Here is a 21,116-nt window from a genome sequence, read left to right as displayed (position 1 = left end):
CAAAAGCCTGCAAGGAGAACTTAGCGCTTGCGATACTGGGGAAGCTTGACTACATGGACTTAACTCTGGGCAGTTACTGTGAAACTCCAAACCCTCCCTCAGCGTTTCCCTCATGGAAAGAGGCTCCATGTCAGGAAGCAACTTCCACTACTCCAGGCGTAGAAGATCGAGTATCTGAATGCATTTGTACAACTTCCCTCACATCATCCTTTCTCTTATAACATCCAATAATCTGATATCAAGCGTAAGCACCTCATGACACACCCATCTTTTTAAGGACAGAACCACACCGTGTCTATTGCAAATCATGCCAAATTAGCAGTAAAAGCAAATTAACCCTGTTCTAAGTTAAAGCACACGTTCCCATCAACAGAGCTTGACTGCCATCCCAGGCTGCTCCGTCCTGCCAACCACTCATGTCATCTCAGGCTGCTGACTCCACTTTCCATCCATTGTAGCTCTTACTCTACGTTCCCTTTTGGTATAAAGCATTCCATTATCTCCATTTTCTGCTGAAGTAATATCTTTCCTAAGCCTGGGCAACAACAGCAGCCATCAGAAATGGTGGTGTGAAAAAAAACCACGCTTCACGTGGAGCATTTCTACCTCTGTTAATTGCTGTGTTGCTGGACCACGCTGAGAGCCACACACAGCATGAGGGTGACTTCTACCAGATCCTGTCCAACAACTAGCACACTTGGAACCATCTTTACAATGATTTGGGATATGCCGTCTGTATTTTCTGAGAGCCAGGATCCCATGTCATTGCTCGGTGAGAACTGGTAGGGCTGAAGAGTCACCACAAGGCACACATTCCTGTTTACGGGAATGCTCTAGTTCAGATCCAGGCATGCACTTCCCTTCAGGGTGAGGTTTTCTGGTATGAGATTCAGGTTCATCTCAAGTTCAAACTTTTTCAGTTTAAATTAAAAAACTGGCACTTTACAAAGCCCTCAAAACCCTCAAATTACAGCCCATAGAAGGAACCAGCTAAAGCAGCACATAACTAAGAACCCAAATGAGTTTGTTTTAATTCCCCTTTCCCTTTCTGGCTATTCACTCCCTCGAGCTGGAACACCAAACCACGATCCACACATGAATAATGCAGCTGCTGTTTCAGAGTTGATTCAACAACAGAAATCTGTATCCTCCCTCTTCGTCGCATATTTATAGGAATAGTTCTGACCACCTTGCTTTGAAGTCAGTCACTGAAATGCAGAGGGGTACATGTTACAATTGTAGGAAGCTCTTCCTCCAGAGGAGCACTTCCAGAAGGCCACTTTAATTGTGCAGGCGCCACTAATGCTGATAAATCTTTCTGTCCTCAGGGGACACCGGGATGAAGGGATGTTCTAACCACATCCATTTTTCTCTACTCACGCTCCTTGCAAAGCCTGTAGTAGCTGTGAACAGCCAAAGCCACCCTCAAGCAGTCCTGTGCCACCCAGCCGAGTGCTGGATTTAGATCACTTTTATCTAAGGGAACTAGCTGTAACAGATCCTGCAACCTGATTCACTATATAAATATTTAAGCAAACAACAGGTCACTCAAGTGTTTTCTTTACCACTGCATGAAACAACACGATGGTCTGTCACGTGCTGGGATGCAATCCCAGTGTGTTGGTCTGGGAACTGACACAGGGATCCCTGCCCTTTGGGCAGGCTTGCTGCTGCCACCTCACGAGATTGTTCATCTGGAGGTGAGGGGGAAGGTCCTCGCACCGCGCTGCCACTGAAAGTGGAAAGGACCCCTTGCAGTTTGCACCGCAACCTTTTCCTCCACCCCTGCCCTCTCAACCCAGGGTCAAGACGCACCTCTCCCACCCCTTGGTAGGTGAGGAGAGGGTAGGAGGCCGCTGGATGAACCAAGCACTCAGTGCGTGAGCCTTGACAGTTTGGTTCTCAGTCATCAACCTACTCAGTCCCTACTCTGCCCCAGATTTCCATTTCCAGACATAACCTTGTATTAAGATTAGTCCTTTGGCCTTCAACCCAATCGCGCCTTGTCTGGCGGGCTGTGTGAACAAACACCTGCCAAGGTAAAACATGCACCTTGAGATTCCTGGGCCAGTACCACTATTTGCTTTTCTCAGTGTACCACGTATGGCACGATTCTTAAAAACATGCTCACTGCTGCTTTACACCTTGGCAGTGGTGACATATCAGACTAGCTGGGCACTGTGTTTGCAGCAGCTTTTGGAAAAGCATCTCTGGCTCCTTGCAATCTCCTCTCTGTAAATGTCACTTAATTGTCTAAGAAAAATTTGGCTGACCTTTCAATTACTGGTAATAGAATAAAAGCAATAAAAGACTGTACGTGACAGCAAGTGTCACCAATCCCCCTTCGTCGCCTTCTTGTGCTGATTGGGAGTGCCAGGGAGAATTCACACTCTGCTCCAGGGCTGCATTTTTGGCACAGCGCTGATAAAGGAACTCATTGGGAAAAGGCCAGGAACTAGGGAAAGGAATGGCCTCCCATCCCTCCCGGTCCTGACTCCATAAACAAACCCAGAGAGAGTAATATCTGTCAGAAAAGTCCATATTCTGAGGGCTTTTGGGGAACTTACAAAGAGTACACAGTATCTGCTTTCAGGGATAAACACTGCTCTCATCCAACTGCTTTCTAACGCCTGTCAGACAACCTGAGATAGTTGAAACTATTTGCAGATAAAGGACGAGGTGTACGGGCAAATCCTCCCTTCCACGCAGAAAGAAGGTTTCCACACTTCACTGCCTCTGTGAGGCCTCCATTCAAGCAGAGCCTCTCTCGTGGCTCTTCCACTGAACTCAACCGCAGCTCAGTCACTGGGGTTTTTTTTCCCCGTTGTGTTTGGTATCGGATAAGAAAGACACTTGAACGGATGTTACAGTACAGCAATCTCAAATAAGAAATGCACAGTTTGTAAATGAGCTGTTAGCAGCTCTCATAAACACTTCTCAAAGCTCTCCAGTAGCAGAAATAGCTGTTCGCTCTCTAAACTGTCAGGCTATTGATTAAGATCAGAAAGGCTTAGTTGGCAAACTCCTGATGCTGGTGCCTCACTCATGATTAAGAGCTCTGTCTCAGTTCCCTTCGAGCAGGAAGAGGACAGCAAATACTGATAAAGTTTTTCACTTCCTTCCCAGTCACAGCTTGGATCCCTGAAAACCAGAGACCTTCTTGGCAGAGGCTGCTATTGCTAAGACCAATTGTTATCTTGTAGCTTCCACAGAAATGGTTATTTATATATCAGGTGCCCTTCACTGCACGGAAACTTGGAATCTATATGATACTTTCAAAATCTCTTCTGGCAGGTTCAAGCCCTGATAGCCTATTTTCAATATGTGCACTGAAATTTCTTAAAAATAATTATTACACATAGAAGCTTACACTGTCAGATGCATCTAAATTCAGTGATCCGACCACAGCCGTCATTTCCAAATTAACCGGCAGAGCTAGGGTATTACCAGCCGCTGTAGGAAAATCTTCTCCTCGTTCCTTCACCTTCAAGAGAAAGTCTGCGATTATTGCTAGAGCTGTTCACAGCTTTGTGGATACTCTCAAATGAGACCGACCTTTGTGTGTTCTTTACTCTTACAGGCTAACTTGTGCATTAATTAACTTGTTCGGGCAGCTCTTTCGTACATAGTCCTGAATAAAGTGGCAAAATAAGTTAAATGAAAATATAATCAAGAATGTTAATATATCTCTTCCTCTTTCACACCTACACCCACACACAAATATCCAGTCGCACACATACACCCACACTGTCTGAGTGTGCATCTTCTGTTCCTTCCTTCTGGCTTATCAGAGACTGAAATAGTGATGTGGTGGTTTCCACCATTCATGCTACAACTTCACTGCTGTTGTCCCATTAAAATGCCTCGTGCACAAGAAGGTATTCTCAGGATGGGTGGATGAGAAAACCAGTTGCCCCATAATTTCAACAGGTTCTGGTCTTTGAAAACTGCTGGAAAAAAAAAGGTATATGAAAGGGCAAACAATCATCTGGAACTAGTATCATCTGACTGTGACAGACCATTCCTATTAATTGTGTCCTCTATGGGCTAATTGTTCAAGTTATTCAAGCCTCTTAACTCTCACTAATTCTGTATAATGTTTTCTTTCATATGCAATTGTCCATGTTTATTCATTTCCCTATCTAGCTCATTTGCACTTGAAAAGAATAAATGGGAATGAATGGTTGCATAATATTCCTAAGAGAATTAATTACTTTCATACAGGATCTTATTCATACAGGAAAAAAAGGGAGGTGTGAGATTTTGGTGTTTTTTTTCTCTGCATCATACTTTCAGTATCAGTTGCAAGAAATTGCACACGCACTTTGTACCTAAGCAAATTTAGCAAATAAGCAAATATTCAGTACGCACATCCAAGGATGTTCTGTTGGCTGGCGACAAAACTAACCTGATACTTGCTAATGCAAAAAACTGGATATAAGGAAAACATTTATGCAAAACTAGACATTCAAGCTATATCATCTTAATTGAACTAAAAAATAACAAAGATAGCATAATTTTATACACCACAATTCCCAACTACAGTGCAACATTTGCAGTTTCTGTGAAAACTATTTCAAAAAGCACAAAGTGATATGAATATCCAAGAATTCTTTAAATACTTTAACAACCATCACGGCGTTATTTTCTTTAGTTATATAGTTCTTCATCATGAACTGGGGGACCCGTGGCCAAGGATCCAAATAAAGCCTATGAGTTCACCCCAGCTGTGACCACTTTACTTTTCCCCACATTATTATTGATTAACATGGAGGTGTGCATTAACTTGTAGCCAACGAAAGGTGTTCAAAAGGCCTACCTCGCTATCAGCAAGGACAAGTTCTTCATCACAGAAGTAATTCTAAATAGGAGCCTACATTTCACAGGACAGGATATCACAAAGGCATACCAGGGATTCTGAGGAAGCCGGACATTATCTTGTCAGTTGTTTAAGAGGCAAGGCCCTGAGTCTGGAAGAAATTTTTTGCTAATTTCAGTAATTAACTGAGTCAGCTGGGAAACACCGGGCTGGTGTTGTCCAGCACTCCAGAGGGATGGAGGCATGCAGGAAGATGCAGGTGTCAGAAGCTTCAAGCAGGCAGGTGACTTGGAGCGGGAAATGACTCTTTCATTACCAATGGAAATGCTGGCAGACTATTCACCACACACACCTTCAGGAAGATGCACTACTGCCAGCTCACACAATCATAAAATATGACACTTCCTAGAGCAAAATTAATTTTAGTATCTGTCCAGTATATGACAACATTTCATTTTGTCACATGTATCGGGTTGGTCACTGGCTGGACCTGGGGCCGGAGCTGTGGGAGCTGCACCTACGTTGGGCTGCTGGATCTGGCCACACTCACCCATCAACACAGACATATCTACCACTTTTCTGATATATGCTGGGTTTTTTCCCCACCTTGTACTTCTAAAAATTGGAAATAACACCAAACTTTGCATTTATTCTAGTGGATAAATCTTACCTACAGACCATTTGTATGAAGAGGTTTACACCCACTGCTCAGGTGTGACAGCGTGCAACTCGGTGTAGCCATTTAGCCATCCAGTTACAAAACAGGGGGTTGTAGAAACAGCCTCCTGAACCGGGGCACCCCTTGGTTTACAACGGGCAGAAGAACACGGTACTCATGCACACAGCAAGGCTTCGGGGCCATTTGGGACAGCCCCCTCACAGACTGACCCCCTCACCTCCCGCCCACCGGTGGGGAAGGGGCTCGGGCAGGCAGCACGGAGCTCCCGAAGGAACCCCCGGGCAAACCAAGGGGCAGGGGCAGCACCCCTCGGTAACGCTCTCAGCCAGCCTGGCTGCAGCAGGGAAAGGCTGAGACGGAAGGCGGCCCCAGTCCCTCACTCCCTCAGCCGCCATGACAGCAATCGAGGCCCACCGAGGGCCCGAGGCCTCCCCGCGGCGCGGAGCCAACCACCCCAGGGGGCTGTCAAGGCGGTGGCTACAGCCAGGGGGTGGGACACGGAAGGCCGGGACCCACCGAGTCCGCGCTGCCCGGGCCCTCCGCAGCGGGCTGAGGGACGGCGGCTCAGCCCGCCCAGGCCTCACCTCTCCTCCCCGCCCGGCCCCTCCCTTCTCTCCTCACCGCCCGGCCCCTCGCCCCGCCCCGCCGGCTCGCCCCGCCCCTTCCCTGCCTGTTTATCCACAGGCTGTGCACGTGGTAGCCATGCCGCGCCATTGGCCTGCTCACCAGGTAGCTGCAGCCACCCGACCAATCGGGGTGCTGTCCACGCGCGGCCGTCCGCACCCGATTGGTTCCGCCGCCGCGATCACGCAGCGTGACGCACTCCGAGTGTGCGCCCGCAGAGGAACCAATGAGGAGGGGGCCCTGGGGGAGCCCGCGGCGAATAGTAGGGCGAGTAGCTGAGAGGTGGCCAATGAGGAGCGGGCCGGGGCGGGACTTTCCGCTGCGGGCGCTGGCGGAGACGGGCGGGTTTTAAAGCAACCGTCGACGGCGGCCGCAGGCTTCCCCCGCAGCCGGGGAGCGATGGCGGCGGCCGGGCCGGGCCCGGGCCCCGGGGCCGGCGGGGCGGTGAAGACGCTGGCCCTGGTACTGGAGGACGAGGCCCGGCGCGGCGGCGGGGGCGGCGGGTACTGCAGCGGGGACACGGTGTCCGGGCAGGTGCTGCTGGAGCTGGCGGGGCCGCTGCCGCTTCGCGGGCTGCGCCTGGAGGCCGCCGGCCGGGCCCGCGTCGCCTGGAGCGAGAGCTCGGGCGCTGTCCCCGGGGCGGGAACCTGGGGGGTGGCGGTGAGGGCGCCGGGGCCGGGGCCGCGGCGGGAGGCAGAGGTGCGGTACCTGGACATCCGGCAGAGCCTCCTGCGGGACCCGCCCGAAGGTGAGGGGCGGCCGGGGGCGGGGAGGGGGGCGCGGGCCGGGCCCTGAGGGGGGAAGATCCCCGCCATGTGAGGGCCGCGGGGGTGGGACCGGGGGTAACTGGCGCCTCCTTCGCGGGGGAAGGGCTCCGGGGCCACGGCCCCCCTGCTCCCCGGGGGCGGGGGTGTTCCCCGCCGCAGGAAGGCGCCCAACGGCCGCTTCTCCCCGAGAGGGGGGAGGCCGAGGGCGGAGATGGGCATCGGGGCCGAGATGCCGAGACACGGCGTGAGGCCTGGACGAGTGCCCGGCCAGCGGGGACATCGTTTCCCCACTGGAGACCTCGGGCCTGTGTGCCCAGGGGAGGCTTCCTACAGCCGCATCCAGCGGCCGCTCCGTTCTCGGTACGAACGGCTGCAAAATGCGGAAGGCGGCCAGAAGAGAGCCTGCAGCTCAGAGTCCCCCACACCCTGCGGGGGTTCCCTGCAGAGGTTCCCTCTCCCACGAGTTAACACCGGGCACCTCCGTCTCCCTGCGCTCCGTGGGAGGCCCTGGGAGCAGCCACCCCCCCCCGCCGCTGCCATGGCTGGGGGAGCAGGGGGGGCTCCGGGCTGCTGCCATCTCTCCCCGGCCGCTTTGTCACTGGGACGCTGCAGCACTACGGCAGCACTGACAAATTAAAAGGGAAAATGGCATTTCGTTCTGAGGGTAAAACACATCTCAAGTTCATCTGTAGCGAAAGTAAATTAAAGCCTTTAAAAAATTGTATTACGGTAGGCCCTCTACGAACATATTAAGATTATATATATTAATAACGTATTTCATAACACTGACCTTAAATCGCAGCTTTTTAGCAGAATTAATTGAAATAGTAGATTAATTGCCATCCTGCTGCAAAGGAAAAGAAACTTAATGTTATGCTTTCCAGAAGCCATTTTGGATTAGAAATTGGCCAGAGTCCTGAACTGAAACTCAAGGTCTCCCATGTTTCCTTGATTTTTTCATTGAAATCGCATCACAGCATAAATAAAGCATGGGCTCCAATCCAGAACCCACTGGGATCAATAAAAACTGCTCCTAGTCCCTTGCATCTGGGTGTTTTGTACATAAATAATTTATAAAAGCATCTGCTTTGTTCTTCTATTTATGGAATAACCAAAACATACTATTCATTTTTATCCTACAGGTGAGGAAAGCTTAATTCTTCTTGATGGAAGACATGAGTTTCCGTTCAGCTTTCAGCTCCCTCAAGAGTAAGTTAAATAATCCAACCTGAAGGGATTGTGCTGCTTGCTGTGGAACAAGAACTTAATGTAATTTTACTTGCCTTTTTTTTTTTTAGTATCAAACTGATAGGTCAGCTTTATATATTTGTCTTAATCAGCCACTACATAGACGGGCCGTGTTTGCGTCAGTTTCCCTAAGGCCCTGAAAGCACAAGCTGTAAATCGGTAAACATTTATGTACACAGGAAGCCTTGGTGTTTGAAACTGAATTACAAACTGAGGGTAATGCTTCTGTGACTGCTTGTTTCAGACCTCTGGTGACCTCTTTTACTGGGAAGTATGGCAGTATTCAGTACTACGTGAAAGCGATTCTGGAGAGGCCTGCGGCGCCCGATCAAAGTGTACAGACAGAGCTTCAGGTCATTAGCCATATCGACGTCAGCTCACCAGCTTTACTGGTAAGAGGGTCCTCCGCTCCTCCTCCCCCCCTTCAAAGCCAGCTGCAAAAAAATCATTTCCAAGAAGCATTCACATCCAGCCATAACCATTTCCATGTTATTCTGGAGTGTCATTTTCTGACTTCTGAAAGCATATAAGCTCCCTAAGCTTTTCTCTATAAATAGATGATCTTAGGTTGTGTGAATAGCAAACAGAGTGGCTTTTTTTAATACCATTGATTACATCCCTGCTGGCAGAGACGTTCTTGCCAAAAAGTTATGCAGGCTTCAGATGCATAAATAAGGCTTAATAATAATAATGCACAAGTGTAAAGTAGTTGCTCTTACCAGAGCAACTACATTCACAGGGCTGCAGTGTCCTAAACTCTACAATAATAGTAGGTTGAGGAACAGTAATTATAGAAGAGTATTAATCATGCCCAGCCTGTCATTTATGCTCTGGCCATTATGTTACGTATCCTTCCATTTTGCATGTCGTTTTCTAACATTAAGTGTGTGCATGCAGCTGCTTCTGAGATCTTTTCAGTTATTTCCTTATGACAGATTTGGCCACATTAAAGCATTGAGTTTCTAATAATCGCTAGAAATACTGTAGAGTAATAAGAAAGATCAGGCATTAAGTAATGAGAAAATAGGCAAGATGGAAGCTAATGAGCTGGCTTCTTTTATCTCAACCCATATTATGAAAATAATATAAAATTATACCTTGCACTTTCATGATAGCAACTGGATCTAAATGGTTATTCATTTAAATATGAATGAGTAATTTCTATTTTATTTAAAATGCCAGGATAATTTTAACATCATGATGTGAACATAGCTAAGAGATGTTTTGAGCAGGATTTTTTTCATCTTTATATGCTTAAATTTTAATCTTTCTGCCCAGAGAGAACTTAGAGAAGTATTTTGGCAGTGACATCTGTAAGCAGAATGCAGTCTTTATATCCAACAATATATGTTAGGAGTACGAAGACAGTATATCCAGGTACTGCAGGGACAAGAGCGGACCACAGGTTATTGCACAGGAGAGGGCTCTGGGGCACGTGAAGTAGGTGGTGCCTGTCTTAAGGGATTCCAAGGCTACAATCAAAGAACTGCAAGACAACACAAATTTTAGACTTCGTGATTACATGGACTGGGCACTACAGCCCAGTAAATCTTTTTAAGTAGCTTCAATCCTAGCTGGGACCCTTGACACATGTACTTGTAAGTTTGATGAAAATTTTACCAACAGTGTAAATGTCATTTAATGTGACAATCCTCCATGAATAATTAAGGTGGTGTTTGTCATAAGCCAAAATTTTTGGGGGGTTGTGTGGCTTGCAAGTTATGAAGATGCATCACCTTAGCCCAGTGTGTATACGTTTATCCTTTCTCATGAAGGATACAGCAGTTTACCTGCTTAACTATTAGTTGCTCGCAGATGAAATGACTTCTGCATTCTTCTGCACTGAGGAACACGGGCATAAATACCGCAGTACTCCATCAGACCTTTAAAAAGTCACACCTATTAAATTTGCTAAATCAATCTTTTTGAAGACAGGTTACATTCAAATGCATATTGGTCTCCGTTACCTCCGATACGGTCTAAATACAGACTGGGATTTTAAAACAGCCATACGTTCAGATAGATAAACCTTGGTTCCATTTTACCTGGTGGCAAAACTCCAGTTCCATTGAGCAGTACAGTGATTCGAATCAAGTGGATTTTAGAGCTAGATTGCAATGACTGATACGCGTAACATTAAACTGCAAGTGATTGATAGCTTTATGCCATAAAATGAAAAATACTCTATATTTTATAGACACCTGTTCTAAGAAGTCAGGAGAAGATGGTTGGCTGTTGGTTTTTCACCTCTGGGCCAGTGTCTCTCAGTGCCAAAATTGAGAGGAAGGGATACTGTAATGGTAAGAGTAGTTATCTTCAAAATGTGAATATTAAACATCTAACAGGGTTTGGTTTTTTTTTTTTATCTCTGTGAAGCCCAGACTTTATAGTTGAAGGAATAATTCCATTTAGTAGGTAGTAAATTGAGATCTGTATGAACTTGCTTTCACAAAAATCATCTTGCCTCGCCCCTCACTCCCCCGTTGGAAATAAAAATTGAAAGGAAATCCTGTCAGTCAGTAATACTATCGAAGAGCCACGTACATTTGAGTGTAAAGAACAACAAAATGCTTTTATTTGAGATAAAATACTTAATTGAGGATATAATCAGGCTTTTATGTCCTGCTTGTGTAGGTTTACGCTTCTGTAAGAACGAGCTTTAGCAGCTTCTTTGTTGCCTTGATAACATTAGATACGTCGAGGAAATAAAATACTACATTCCGGAATTCAGTTAGTACTATATAAAAGGAAGATTGATGCATAATTTGCAAATAAAGTTTTTATAGCTTGTTCGTATTATGCTTAATGTTTCAAAATGAATCATTGTTTATACATAAAATGTAGTAGGTGGCTATAATTCTGCCTGGATACCACTCTGCAAAAAAAAAAAAAAAATTAGCTTGAGGAAACTAACGAGTATTGTTCTCATAACACTGTGGTGATGTACGTGCTGCGTAACATGCTTTGATACTCCCAGAGGAAAGTTGGTTAAATAGAAATTATTCATTGAACTTTTTCTGTCTTTAAGGGGAAGCCATACCAATCTATGCAGAAATTGAGAACTGCTCTTCTCGTTTGATCGTTCCAAAAGCTGCCATTTTCCAAACACAAACGTACCTGGCCAGTGGGAAGACAAAAACTTTCCGTCAGATGGTTGCCAATGTCCGAGGAAACCACATTGCCTCTGGGAGTACAGATACCTGGAATGGGAAAACTCTGAAAATCCCGCCTGTATCCCCCTCTATACTTGACTGCTGTATTATTAGAGTAGAATATTCATTAGCTGTAAGTATGGGGTTTTATTACAATGTGCCTACTCTTGAATACTACATTGAGTTGGGAACAGAAGAATTTTCTATACTGAGCAGCTATTAGATTTTGAATTTGGGGACAATAGATAGAAATAAATACCATACACTGTATAGCTGAGACTGAAGATCATGAAGAGATTCTGAAATGGAAAGACAAGAATAATGGGGAGAATGGAAAAATGTTTCTGAGGAAGCAGCAGCAGCTTAGTTTTGGACCTGCAGAAGTTATTAGGGGAAAAGTACTTCAAGCTGAACAGGTTCCTCTAGTGATTCTTTTCAGAAATGGGAAGATAGGACTGAAAGTGAAGTGCATAATTATCTTTGTCAACCTCCTTTGTCTTTTGTAATGTCATCTAGAGACAAGGTACAGAAAGAAGGAAATTGCTAGAAAATAAGGGAAGCTGCAAGAGTATTAGCTAAACATCCGGAATGAGAAAACTCCTAATTTTTTACCCAATCTGCAGTATGGGGAGTAGGGTAGCTTCTAGGAGCGGCAATTCGGTGGGTCTCATGATGTTGTTTTTTTTTTTTTTCCTCTTATTTGGGGGTTGTCGCATAGGTGTATATCCATATTCCTGGTGCTAAGAAATTGATGATTGAGATGCCTCTGGTGATTGGCACTATTCCATGTATTGGATTTTCAAGCAGAAACTCCAGCATTACCAGCCAGTTCAGTATGGATATGAGCTGGCTGGCACTGACCATGCCCGAACACCCTGAAGGTAATCCATACTGAACTCTCTAACACAGCACAGCACTGCCTGCCACAGAGGGACAGTGGTGCCAGTTTAAGGGCACTACTAGGGATGTAGGCCATTGAAGTATGACTCATGAGAAGTGAGGCACATAAATGTCAGTCAAGATCCAGAAGGAGTGGTGAGAACAGCCTGACTCCAGCCTTTTTTAAGTCTCTCTTTACACTTTCAGCTGAATCTTGAAATAACTAACTTCTGATAGTGGGATTTCTACTTTGGAGGCAGACACCTTAAAGTTAATCATTACTGAATATATCTTGATACAACACAGATTTGTTGCTGGAGTAGCCGGAAAAGCATCTGTAGTGTTCCTGCTGAGCAACCTGAACTTAATAAAAACATAATTCTAATAACAGTATTTATGAACATAGTGCACTTCATACAATATAACAATCGTACAATATTTAATAAATCCAGTCTTCATGGTCTTGGATACTGTAATAGAGATGTCTTGCTGTGAATGAATAGTTTTAAATTTGACAGTAGCATCTTTTTTGTTTCAGCACCACCAAATTATGCTGATATAGTGTCTGAGGAAGAACTCTCCAGACATGTTCCTGCTTATCCACTACCAATTGACTGTGAGGAACAATTGTGTTGTCCTGTCTTTGCTTACATACAAGAGTTCCGGTTTCAGCCTCCACCTCTTTATTCAGAGGTAAAAAAATAAACAGCAGGTGGTATTTTTATTGTCAGATGGCAACCACCACCCCCCTTCCAAGTACAGAAATGCAAGAATTATAGGCAGTAATTGTTGCCTTTCTTCTCTCTAGATTGATCCACATCCAACTGATGTAGAAGAAGTTCAGCCCGTTTCATTCATGCTCTGAAGAGGATTTGTAATGAGCATCATTGTGATGAATGTCTTAATCTTTCTGCTGCTTAAGCTGATAGTGCAGCTAAAAAGGAAACAGTTTTCTTTTTCAAAACTTAAGGTTGTGTACAAGAGAGGCAAAGGAAAATGGAGAAGGAGGTATGAGCACGTTTGGTGATGGAAGAGAATCTGCTGGATTAGTCTGCACAGAGGATATTGTGGGAGCAGCTACTTGAGAAGTACCTGGAAATACTGAATGCTTCTAAAAAGTGGATGTACTACATAAAGTACAAGCAGATGTAAGGATCTTCTGAAGAAAAAAATACTTTATATTTTGTTTGGAACACTCTGGAAGAAGTTACGTAATTATGTTGATGTTGAAAACTTCTGCGGTAGAACTTGCATAGTAGAACAGAATGTGGGGTAAGAAAACATTTCCAAAAGATTCCAGTGTTCAAGGGGCTTCAGTTTTGCACTGTCTGCATCCAAGAAAGGAACACTACTAAAACGTGAAGTCTTCACACTACCATAACTCTGTATTTCATGAGAACCTGCCCTTCTAACAACTGCCAAGTGGTACTATTTCATCATTCATAATGATTCTAAAGACATCATGGATGAAAGAATAGCTATTACGCAATATCATGAAGGCAACCATTTACTGAATGAAAGACACAAGTGTGTAAAACAAAATTGAACTTTGATAAGAGCTTATGCACTATGCTTTCTTTCAAGGGATTTCTTAAGGGAATTATTCTAGCCTCTTCTACTGTGAGTTCTTTTTCTGCATCTTAAGCCTATGGATAGCATGATAATGGGAAGCATGGCAAGGGAGAAGCCTTTTGCCAGCAGCAGGTATACTTAGCAAAATGGACAATACTTATTTATTCAGAAGCCTTTATAAGCCTACCTCTGTTTTGGATATTTACTTACGGTCAGATTTGAGACCAAAAAAAGTCTTGTTAAAGCTCCAGTATACTTCAAGGTTCTAAAAGGGACCCTAAATGGTTTCTGTGGTTAGTGAATGAGATAGGAGGTGTAGGGAGAGGTGTAAATATACCCAGAATAGACATAGCTTATAACTGAAGTGAAAGCAGACATCGGGGGAGCAAAATCCTCTGATAATGGCACAAAGCTTTTCATTACTCCTGCATTTTTGTCTAGAGATCTGTTGTCAGGGGCTGCACTGGTCATTTGCTATCCAGACTATTTTTTTGTTTGTGTGTTTCCTTGTTTGTTTTTGCTGTTTAACTTTGTTTTGGTGCAATATTTTAATGTTTTCTTCCTCAGGTCATTTAGAACAGAGTTTGTTGCTGCTAAGAGTTGAAGGCACAGCATTATACTTGGCCCTTCTGCTGCCTTCATTTAAAGTAGAATGTTTGCTTCCTGCCAAGCATCAATTGGAATCAGTCAGCCACCATCAAAAGATTAATTAAAGGAGAAGAAACACGGCATTCTCGATATGCACAGTTTACAGTTGAGTCTTTAAACTACAGGGGGATTTCAAACTACTAGAACTATTCCATATGTCTTACAGAAGGGTTTGGGGTTAACCCGGTGCTTCACGTGGTAAAACATTGTACTTTCTGAGAACTACAAGAATAGTAACTGAGTTTCCTTCATTTCATCGATAACTGCAGTTTAAAAAAAATTAAATGGTTTTTTATGACATCTGTCTTCATTTAAGAAGCAGGGATTTTTTCTACAGGCATACACGGATATATATTTTTAGTCTTCTTTTAGTACGACTTCCTTACATTGTCTCATTTCTAGCACTTCACCTCAAGTTACTTTTACATCAGTGTAAGACAAACCGATTGAGATCCACGTTTCCAAACTGCAGTTACTTTTTTCAGTTGCAACTTTAAGTATCGTCTTCTATAGCAAATGCAGCTTTAACCAAAATTTGAGTGTATGTTTTTGAAAGGACATTCTAAAAATAAGTATTTATCTGCAAGTCTCGAGATGTAGCTCTCATGCCTTTTTTTTTTTTTATTTAAGTGATGGCGTGTGCCCATGCAATCAATGCAGGATTTTCATTCACATCACCTGGAAAGGGAACAAGCATATTTTCCTTAAGCAGATACCATTATAGTTACTTGAAAAGTAATGTGGCTGTGTATTAACTTGCATGTTAATAATTCAAAATATTAGCTTAAAAAGAACATTAGGTGCTTTTTTGGACTGTAATACCTGATAGGTGATGCGTGCTACCTGGTATAAAACATGGTCAAGCAAACAAGAGCATGAAGGGTAAAGATGTGCTTTTTTTTTTTTTTTTCTTAAAATCTTTGAGTTGTTTTTTATTATTTGCAGATAAACTGTGGCCTTAGATTGTTTGCTGCAAAAAAGACAAACAAGTATAATGTGTTTCTTAGGAAGCACACATGACCCTTCAAAGGAGGGGTGAAAACAAGATTAAATTCTGCTCTCTGACACTTGGCTCAGTGCAGAAATTGATCCTTAAAATAATTACTGTTTGCACAATAATAAGTTCAATATGCAGGGGCTTTGTTTTGATAACTGTGAAACAGTTTAAAAGAGACAAAATAAAAAAAAACCACAACCATGCTGTTTAACATACAGGAACATGATTGTATTTTGTACTAATGAATGAGCCCCATGGGTTCTTTGTTAATAAAAGTGTCAAACCTACGTAGTGCTGTTCAGTTCTGTTCTGGTGTCTCTAAGACAAATGGCTGGAATGTCAAGAAATACCTGTATTCTACCAAGTTTGAACATGTATCAATCTCCTAATTCCTTTTCTGAGCTGGGAGTTTTGCCTTCACCTGTCACTGTGTTAGTCCCTTGAACTATCCATAGCCAGGAATCGGAACAAGTTTATCAAACGTGGCCTGCTCCCACCTCTCGTTACTGTGTAATATACAGGTCTTAGTCACGGGGATCTTACCCATAATGATGGAAGTGGCAGGATGTGTGCTCTAATTGGATTTCTCATCTCATGTATTAATCTTGCAGGAGATTTTATTGTGTTTCCTTTAGACAAGATTATCTTTACCATGTAATTCATTGATCTAAATAGATCAGAACAACTTTAAAACCATAGCACAGAAGGACTAAAGCAGAGTCCCTCCTACCATGGGAAACATGACAAATCGTATCTACCACATAGCTCGCCTAAGCCATAAATGAGATGCTGGAACCTCTGCGAGGGTCCTGCCTCCAAAAGAGTTGAGGAACAGCAAAAGGAATGGTTGTTTTCATCCTCCTGTTTCCACTTCGGAGGGAAGACGGCAAACGTCTCCTTCGGAAATCCAGGCAAAGATGCTGTTCAGGGTCAGGTGTTAAAGCACTGGAGCTTGCAGAAGGGGTTGTGACTCGCAGGAAAATGCAAAACCTCAAATTCTGGTCTTAGAAATCTAAAACCTCTCTTACTAAATAAGCCTAAAGTATCCTATCACTAGTTCACAGCAGCAATTCCACTTCTTCCACTGTTAAGTTTTATAGGGGACTATTTCTCTTGACAAACTAATTGCCTATTAAAATATATTTAGTGTTTAACCAGGTAGTAAACGATGTGCTGTGCCTTACAGGGACAGAGCAGATACCGCAGGCTTCTGTTTGCAGCTCTGATACTTCAGATGTTTGCATGGAAATGCACGATTCACAGACAGAGATCATTTTATCAACTCCTGGGGCATGTTCCAAACTAGCAACATAGCCTGTTCCATTACTTCACCACCCAGTTTGAACAGCAAAAGGAAACATCTAACTCATTTTTTAAAATCTCTATATATCAATAAAGAAGTGTTTGGAGAGCACAGTTTGCAGACAAAACTGATTTGAAGATAATCAATTGCTCTCCCACTCCCCCCCAAAAAAAACCCAGTAGAAATGCCTATTTTCTATAGGTAGTGTATAGGTAGTCTATAGTCAGGTAGTGACTGAGCACAGGGACACAGAAACCGGCTTTCGGACGGTGGCATTTTCTAAAGCTGATTATATAATGTTAACATCAGTACGGATAGTACCCGCTACTGCACAGATTCTCTAAAGAACTAATTACGTCCATGATGAACCCGGTCATGCACTTTTGATATTAAAATTTTATATGTAGGGTAGACAGGGTGACAACCTCGTTCCAAATTATGTAGTGGTCAGAGTTTCTAAACGATCAATATGACATGATAGTACACAAAAGCTGTCCTGGAACATCACCGCATTATTGGCACTTGAGGACAACTGATTAATAACAGTAAGTCACAGACCCAAAAAGCACAGTTTTTACATGGAATGCAAAATGGCAACTCAAGTGGGACTTCACCAGAGTAGCTGCTTTTGCCAGCGATGTGCTGTGGGCCTTCTTAGTTACACAGGACAGACTCTATCTGATTAAGTACAACTGTATTACTGATAAATCTCTGAGCACCCGTCCCTTCAAAAGAAAAGAGGAAATCCCTCTTAGTTTTGGCTGACATTCAACCATCTGGCTGCTCGTAGGGTGGGGAGAACGTGAAACACAAGGTGAAAGCAGGAGCAAGTGCTGGTTCTTGACAGACACCTACAAATAGATTGCCTCAAATTAGCTGAAGAATTCGGAACAGCCCAAAAACATCTTTATGCAAATGCACAAGATATTTGCTGTGTCAATTGATGGTAGTTTCTTACTATTTGTGGTCTCAAAAACAAATGTCTGTAGTCAGATTAAGGATACCTAAGTAAGTATCATGTCAACCGTATTTTCACTCGGCACTCGGCAACTGACAGCCTAACAAAAAGCATCACCCCAACATCAGCCCAGCCTTTCTGCTTTGCTTCTAGCTTTACTGAAGTGTCCCGGGCCTCTGTGGACACCCTTTTCCTGCTCTCCCCTCTCCGGCAAAACTGCGCGTTGATACTTTGCTCGTAGCACAAGAGCCAGCTGGCAGCACCTGCAGGCTCACACAGACAGGGAACGCAGCATAAAGACATTTCTAGTCTCATTAGATAGAAGGAGAACAGAGGTAAAAACGGAAGGCAGTCCCAGGTGTGGGATGGATGCTGGATGAGGAGGGAAATGGGGCAGGTATGGAAAGGAGAAGCGGTCGGTGTCAGGCAGAGGACACAGACCCAGCAGCGAGCGCTCCTCCGGGAGGGGATGTAACCCACACACCAAACCCCCCCTGACTCCTGTTACTGGCAAGACTTGGTGTCAGACACGGTGACACACAACGTGCACAGACAGGATGCAGATACAGAGGCTAAACCCAGCCAAATATTATTTTTGGCTATGAAAAACTCTCATTATTTTACAGCGCCTTGGAACAGCATCAGCCTCCCCATCAATCAGGCGCTGGGCACAGCGAGGTGGCTCGCCACTGACTGTCACAGACAACAACAGAAGGTGATTGTGCCTGTATTTCAGTACCCGGTTGTGTGATATTTGTGTACACACACAAAGGCTTTTCCAAAAATGAGAAGCTTATCTTGCGTACGTACAATAGCGACTTCTTACAAATTAACTTCAGCGGATCAGCCTGCAATCGCACCATGACCTTCTGTCGCACACATCTTCAGGCGAGACCTTGCAGTGCCTGTGACAGCAACACCTCAGTTTTGGGGAACACGAACACATGCTTTCCTCAGCCCTGCTTCAGGGAAAACGCAAAAGTAGGTGTAAGAGCTGATGGTGGGCACTGAAGGATGGGCAACAGGGTCGTATTTTGACTGCAAGGTCTTAAACAGGATCATTGCACACCCAGGAAGATCCCAGGTGTCTGTACAGGGCAGTCATATTTGATGTCACATCTAGAATCAGGCTGTGTCAGTACCAACAGATCAGAGCACAGCATAAGAAGAAAGTGATTGTTATTGCCGAACTAATTAGATTAATCAATGCACAATAGAGAGCACAAGTGACAAAAAGTTAAATTTTCATTTAAATAATTTAAGCCCTGAAGTGCTTTTATCCCACGTCTTAATGCGATGTGACCAATACATTAGCCTTAACAGATTAGAAAGATAATAAAATGGAAAATATTCTGCTGTCTTGAGTATAAAATGAAAGCAGAAAGGGAAACGCATGAACTGATCTGACAAATTCTCGTCCTACAGCGTCCTGGAGGAGCAGAGAAGTGTCTGAGAGGGTTTAGTGTCCCCACAGACCTATCAAGTTTTGCACGCTGTGTGCAAGGCTGGTACCACTCGCCCCAACAGCAGCGTTTCGGTGTCAGCGCATCTCTCCCTCTCTCTCAGATCCCAGAGCAGCTTGGCCTGACCCAGTATCTCCAGTGCAGCCATCAGAAGGGAGAAAGATCAGAGAGAAAAACCGTGATGCGAAAGGGCCCTCCCGAGCTGCAGCCAGCCCCTCTCCCAGCTCCCGGCCCTGCTGTCATCGGCAAGGACGGAGCTTACAGGCGAGGGGCACGACGGGCACAACCTGCTCCTCCGACCCCGCGCAGGAGTCTCACACGGCGGGGGCAAAGCATTTGAGAGCTCTGTTTGCAGGAGGTGTTAAATAGAAAGGTCCCCAGGAAGGGCAGCTTCGCAGGCTTTTTCTCATGTGATCCCACCTGCCATTGCTGGGAGAGGACTTTACACTCAACCAAACAAATTAACAATTCATTTCCAACCCTGACATGGAGATTAACCCTGCCAATTAATTCCTTAATCTCTTGCTGCCGACAAGGCTCACAGTTGCCATGTGGATGCTTGTCCATTGGGGCCTGAAGCAGGGCCATTCTGTTTAATTAACGCCACGTCCAGGATACGGTGTAGCTGATATTCAAACATATTAAAACGATACAAACCAGAGCTGCATCTCACAACTTCACCGACGCGCCAGACAGCATTTGATGGATACCTCGAAAAGGGCAGAGATTATCTCAGCGCTCACGGCAGCTTTTGCTGCAGAAAGAAGATACGTTAACCAATACAAAGTCATTTAGCCTTTGTGTAGTCATATAGTTGTAAAAACTACTTCTTGGCTGTTTCCACGGTAGATGGGACAGCATCACAACTTCAACAGGATTGACAGGGGTTTTTTTAAGATGATTGTAGGAAATAGCCAAACTTTATGATGAGACAGTGCTGTGACAGCAGCAGCCTCCAGCTGAAACGCAGGCATAGGCTCCGGCATCAGGAGAGGCGTCCACCCAGGTTTCTGGGAGAGGAGAGTTTCTCTCGTATTTTGCAGGTTTGTGTGACAGAGGGACAAAGAAACAAGAGGGCAGTGGGAGCAAGCACTGTAGCCTTGGGAAGAGCTCACAGGAATCGTTTTGGGGCAAGGCACTGTGTGCAAAGCGTTGGACTCACGAGCACAGGCAAAGTTTCACAGCAGCATTCAGAAAAACAGCATTTTGCACATTTCCAGTGAGCAGCAGGAAAAGCAAACTCCATGAGACTATGTCAGTTCTTCTCCCTCCTGCCTCAAATAACTGACAAGATGTTGGGGTTTGGCTCCAGGCTGGAAGGAGAAGGGGCTGCCACGCTGCATGCGGAGGCTGCTTCAGGAAAGAGAAGTCAGGTGTGATCTGAACTGACAAGAGTTGGGAAATGTGTGAAATACAATAAAAAGGGAAAGTGATGCTCAGTCACCTCAAGGCTCTTTGTAAACCAACTATAACAAATTGGGTCAATTTTCCTTTGTTTCCATAGGGTTTGCGGGATATAATTAAAAAGACAATGCCCATTAAGGTGCTTTACAAAGTTAACTAATACTCAATAAAATCTATGAATAATATTAAATTAAAGACTACAAAACCTCTTTGGACATACAAACCAGGAAACTGCAGGTGTATAAAGCTAGCAAGCAACAAAAAGCCCGTAACGTAGGGCCTGTTACAACTAGTCCAGTGGGTGGAACAAGTGAAGGTATCGCAGAACTGCAAGGAGCATATGGATTGTATAAACACACAACGTAAATGGTGTTTACAGAGAAGTACTGGGAAGGAGGCAGTACGGTATACTGGACAGGACTCTCTGCTCCACAGACAAGTTAGGTAATGACTGGTTTGCGGTTTTGGTTGGAGTTTTGTTCCTGTTGTTGTTTTTACGTATTTGGGTTCAAGGCTCAATTATACACTGACCTCCCTTAGCCCAGGAAGGGTCAAGGTCACCCTGGTGCAAGAGCCGGCCAGGCAGAGGGAAAAACAAAGCCT

The 21,116-nt window shown here is 44.5% G+C and overlaps 1 protein-coding gene across 1 annotated transcript; it reads left to right on the top strand.

The window, feature by feature from the left end:
• The first annotated feature begins 6,387 nt into the window (after positions 1-6,387).
• ARRDC4 (arrestin domain containing 4) lies at positions 6,388-15,671 on the top strand. Its single transcript, XM_074155630.1, has 8 exons — positions 6,388-6,870; positions 8,032-8,098; positions 8,382-8,529; positions 10,335-10,437; positions 11,166-11,422; positions 12,008-12,170; positions 12,707-12,861; positions 12,977-15,671. Exons 1-8 carry the CDS (start codon positions 6,522-6,524, stop codon positions 13,031-13,033), a joined length of 1,299 nt encoding a protein of 432 aa, XP_074011731.1. The 5' UTR covers positions 6,388-6,521; the 3' UTR covers positions 13,034-15,671.
• Positions 15,672-21,116: the final 5,445 nt, after the last annotated feature.

The sequence above is a fragment of the Numenius arquata genome, chromosome 11 (assembly GCF_964106895.1).
Source record: "Numenius arquata chromosome 11, bNumArq3.hap1.1, whole genome shotgun sequence".
NCBI classification, from domain to species: Eukaryota; Metazoa; Chordata; class Aves; order Charadriiformes; family Scolopacidae; genus Numenius; species Numenius arquata.
Note: the sequence above shows the minus strand (reverse complement) of the source record. Positions and strands in the feature narration are given on the sequence as shown.

What these genes read in the sequence shown, in the direction of transcription:
- ARRDC4 (XM_074155630.1), top strand. Translation starts at nt 6,522, where the DNA reads ATGGCGGCGGCCGGGCCGGGCCCGGGCCCCGGGGCCGGCGGGGCGGTG. An exon ending in TCAGCTCACCAGCTTTACTG is followed by an intron (nt 8,530 to 10,334) that starts GTAAGAGGGTCC and finishes TATATTTTATAG; the next exon opens with ACACCTGTTCTAAGAAGTCA. An exon ending in CTCCACCTCTTTATTCAGAG is followed by an intron (nt 12,862 to 12,976) that starts GTAAAAAAATAA and finishes TCTTCTCTCTAG; the next exon opens with ATTGATCCACATCCAACTGA.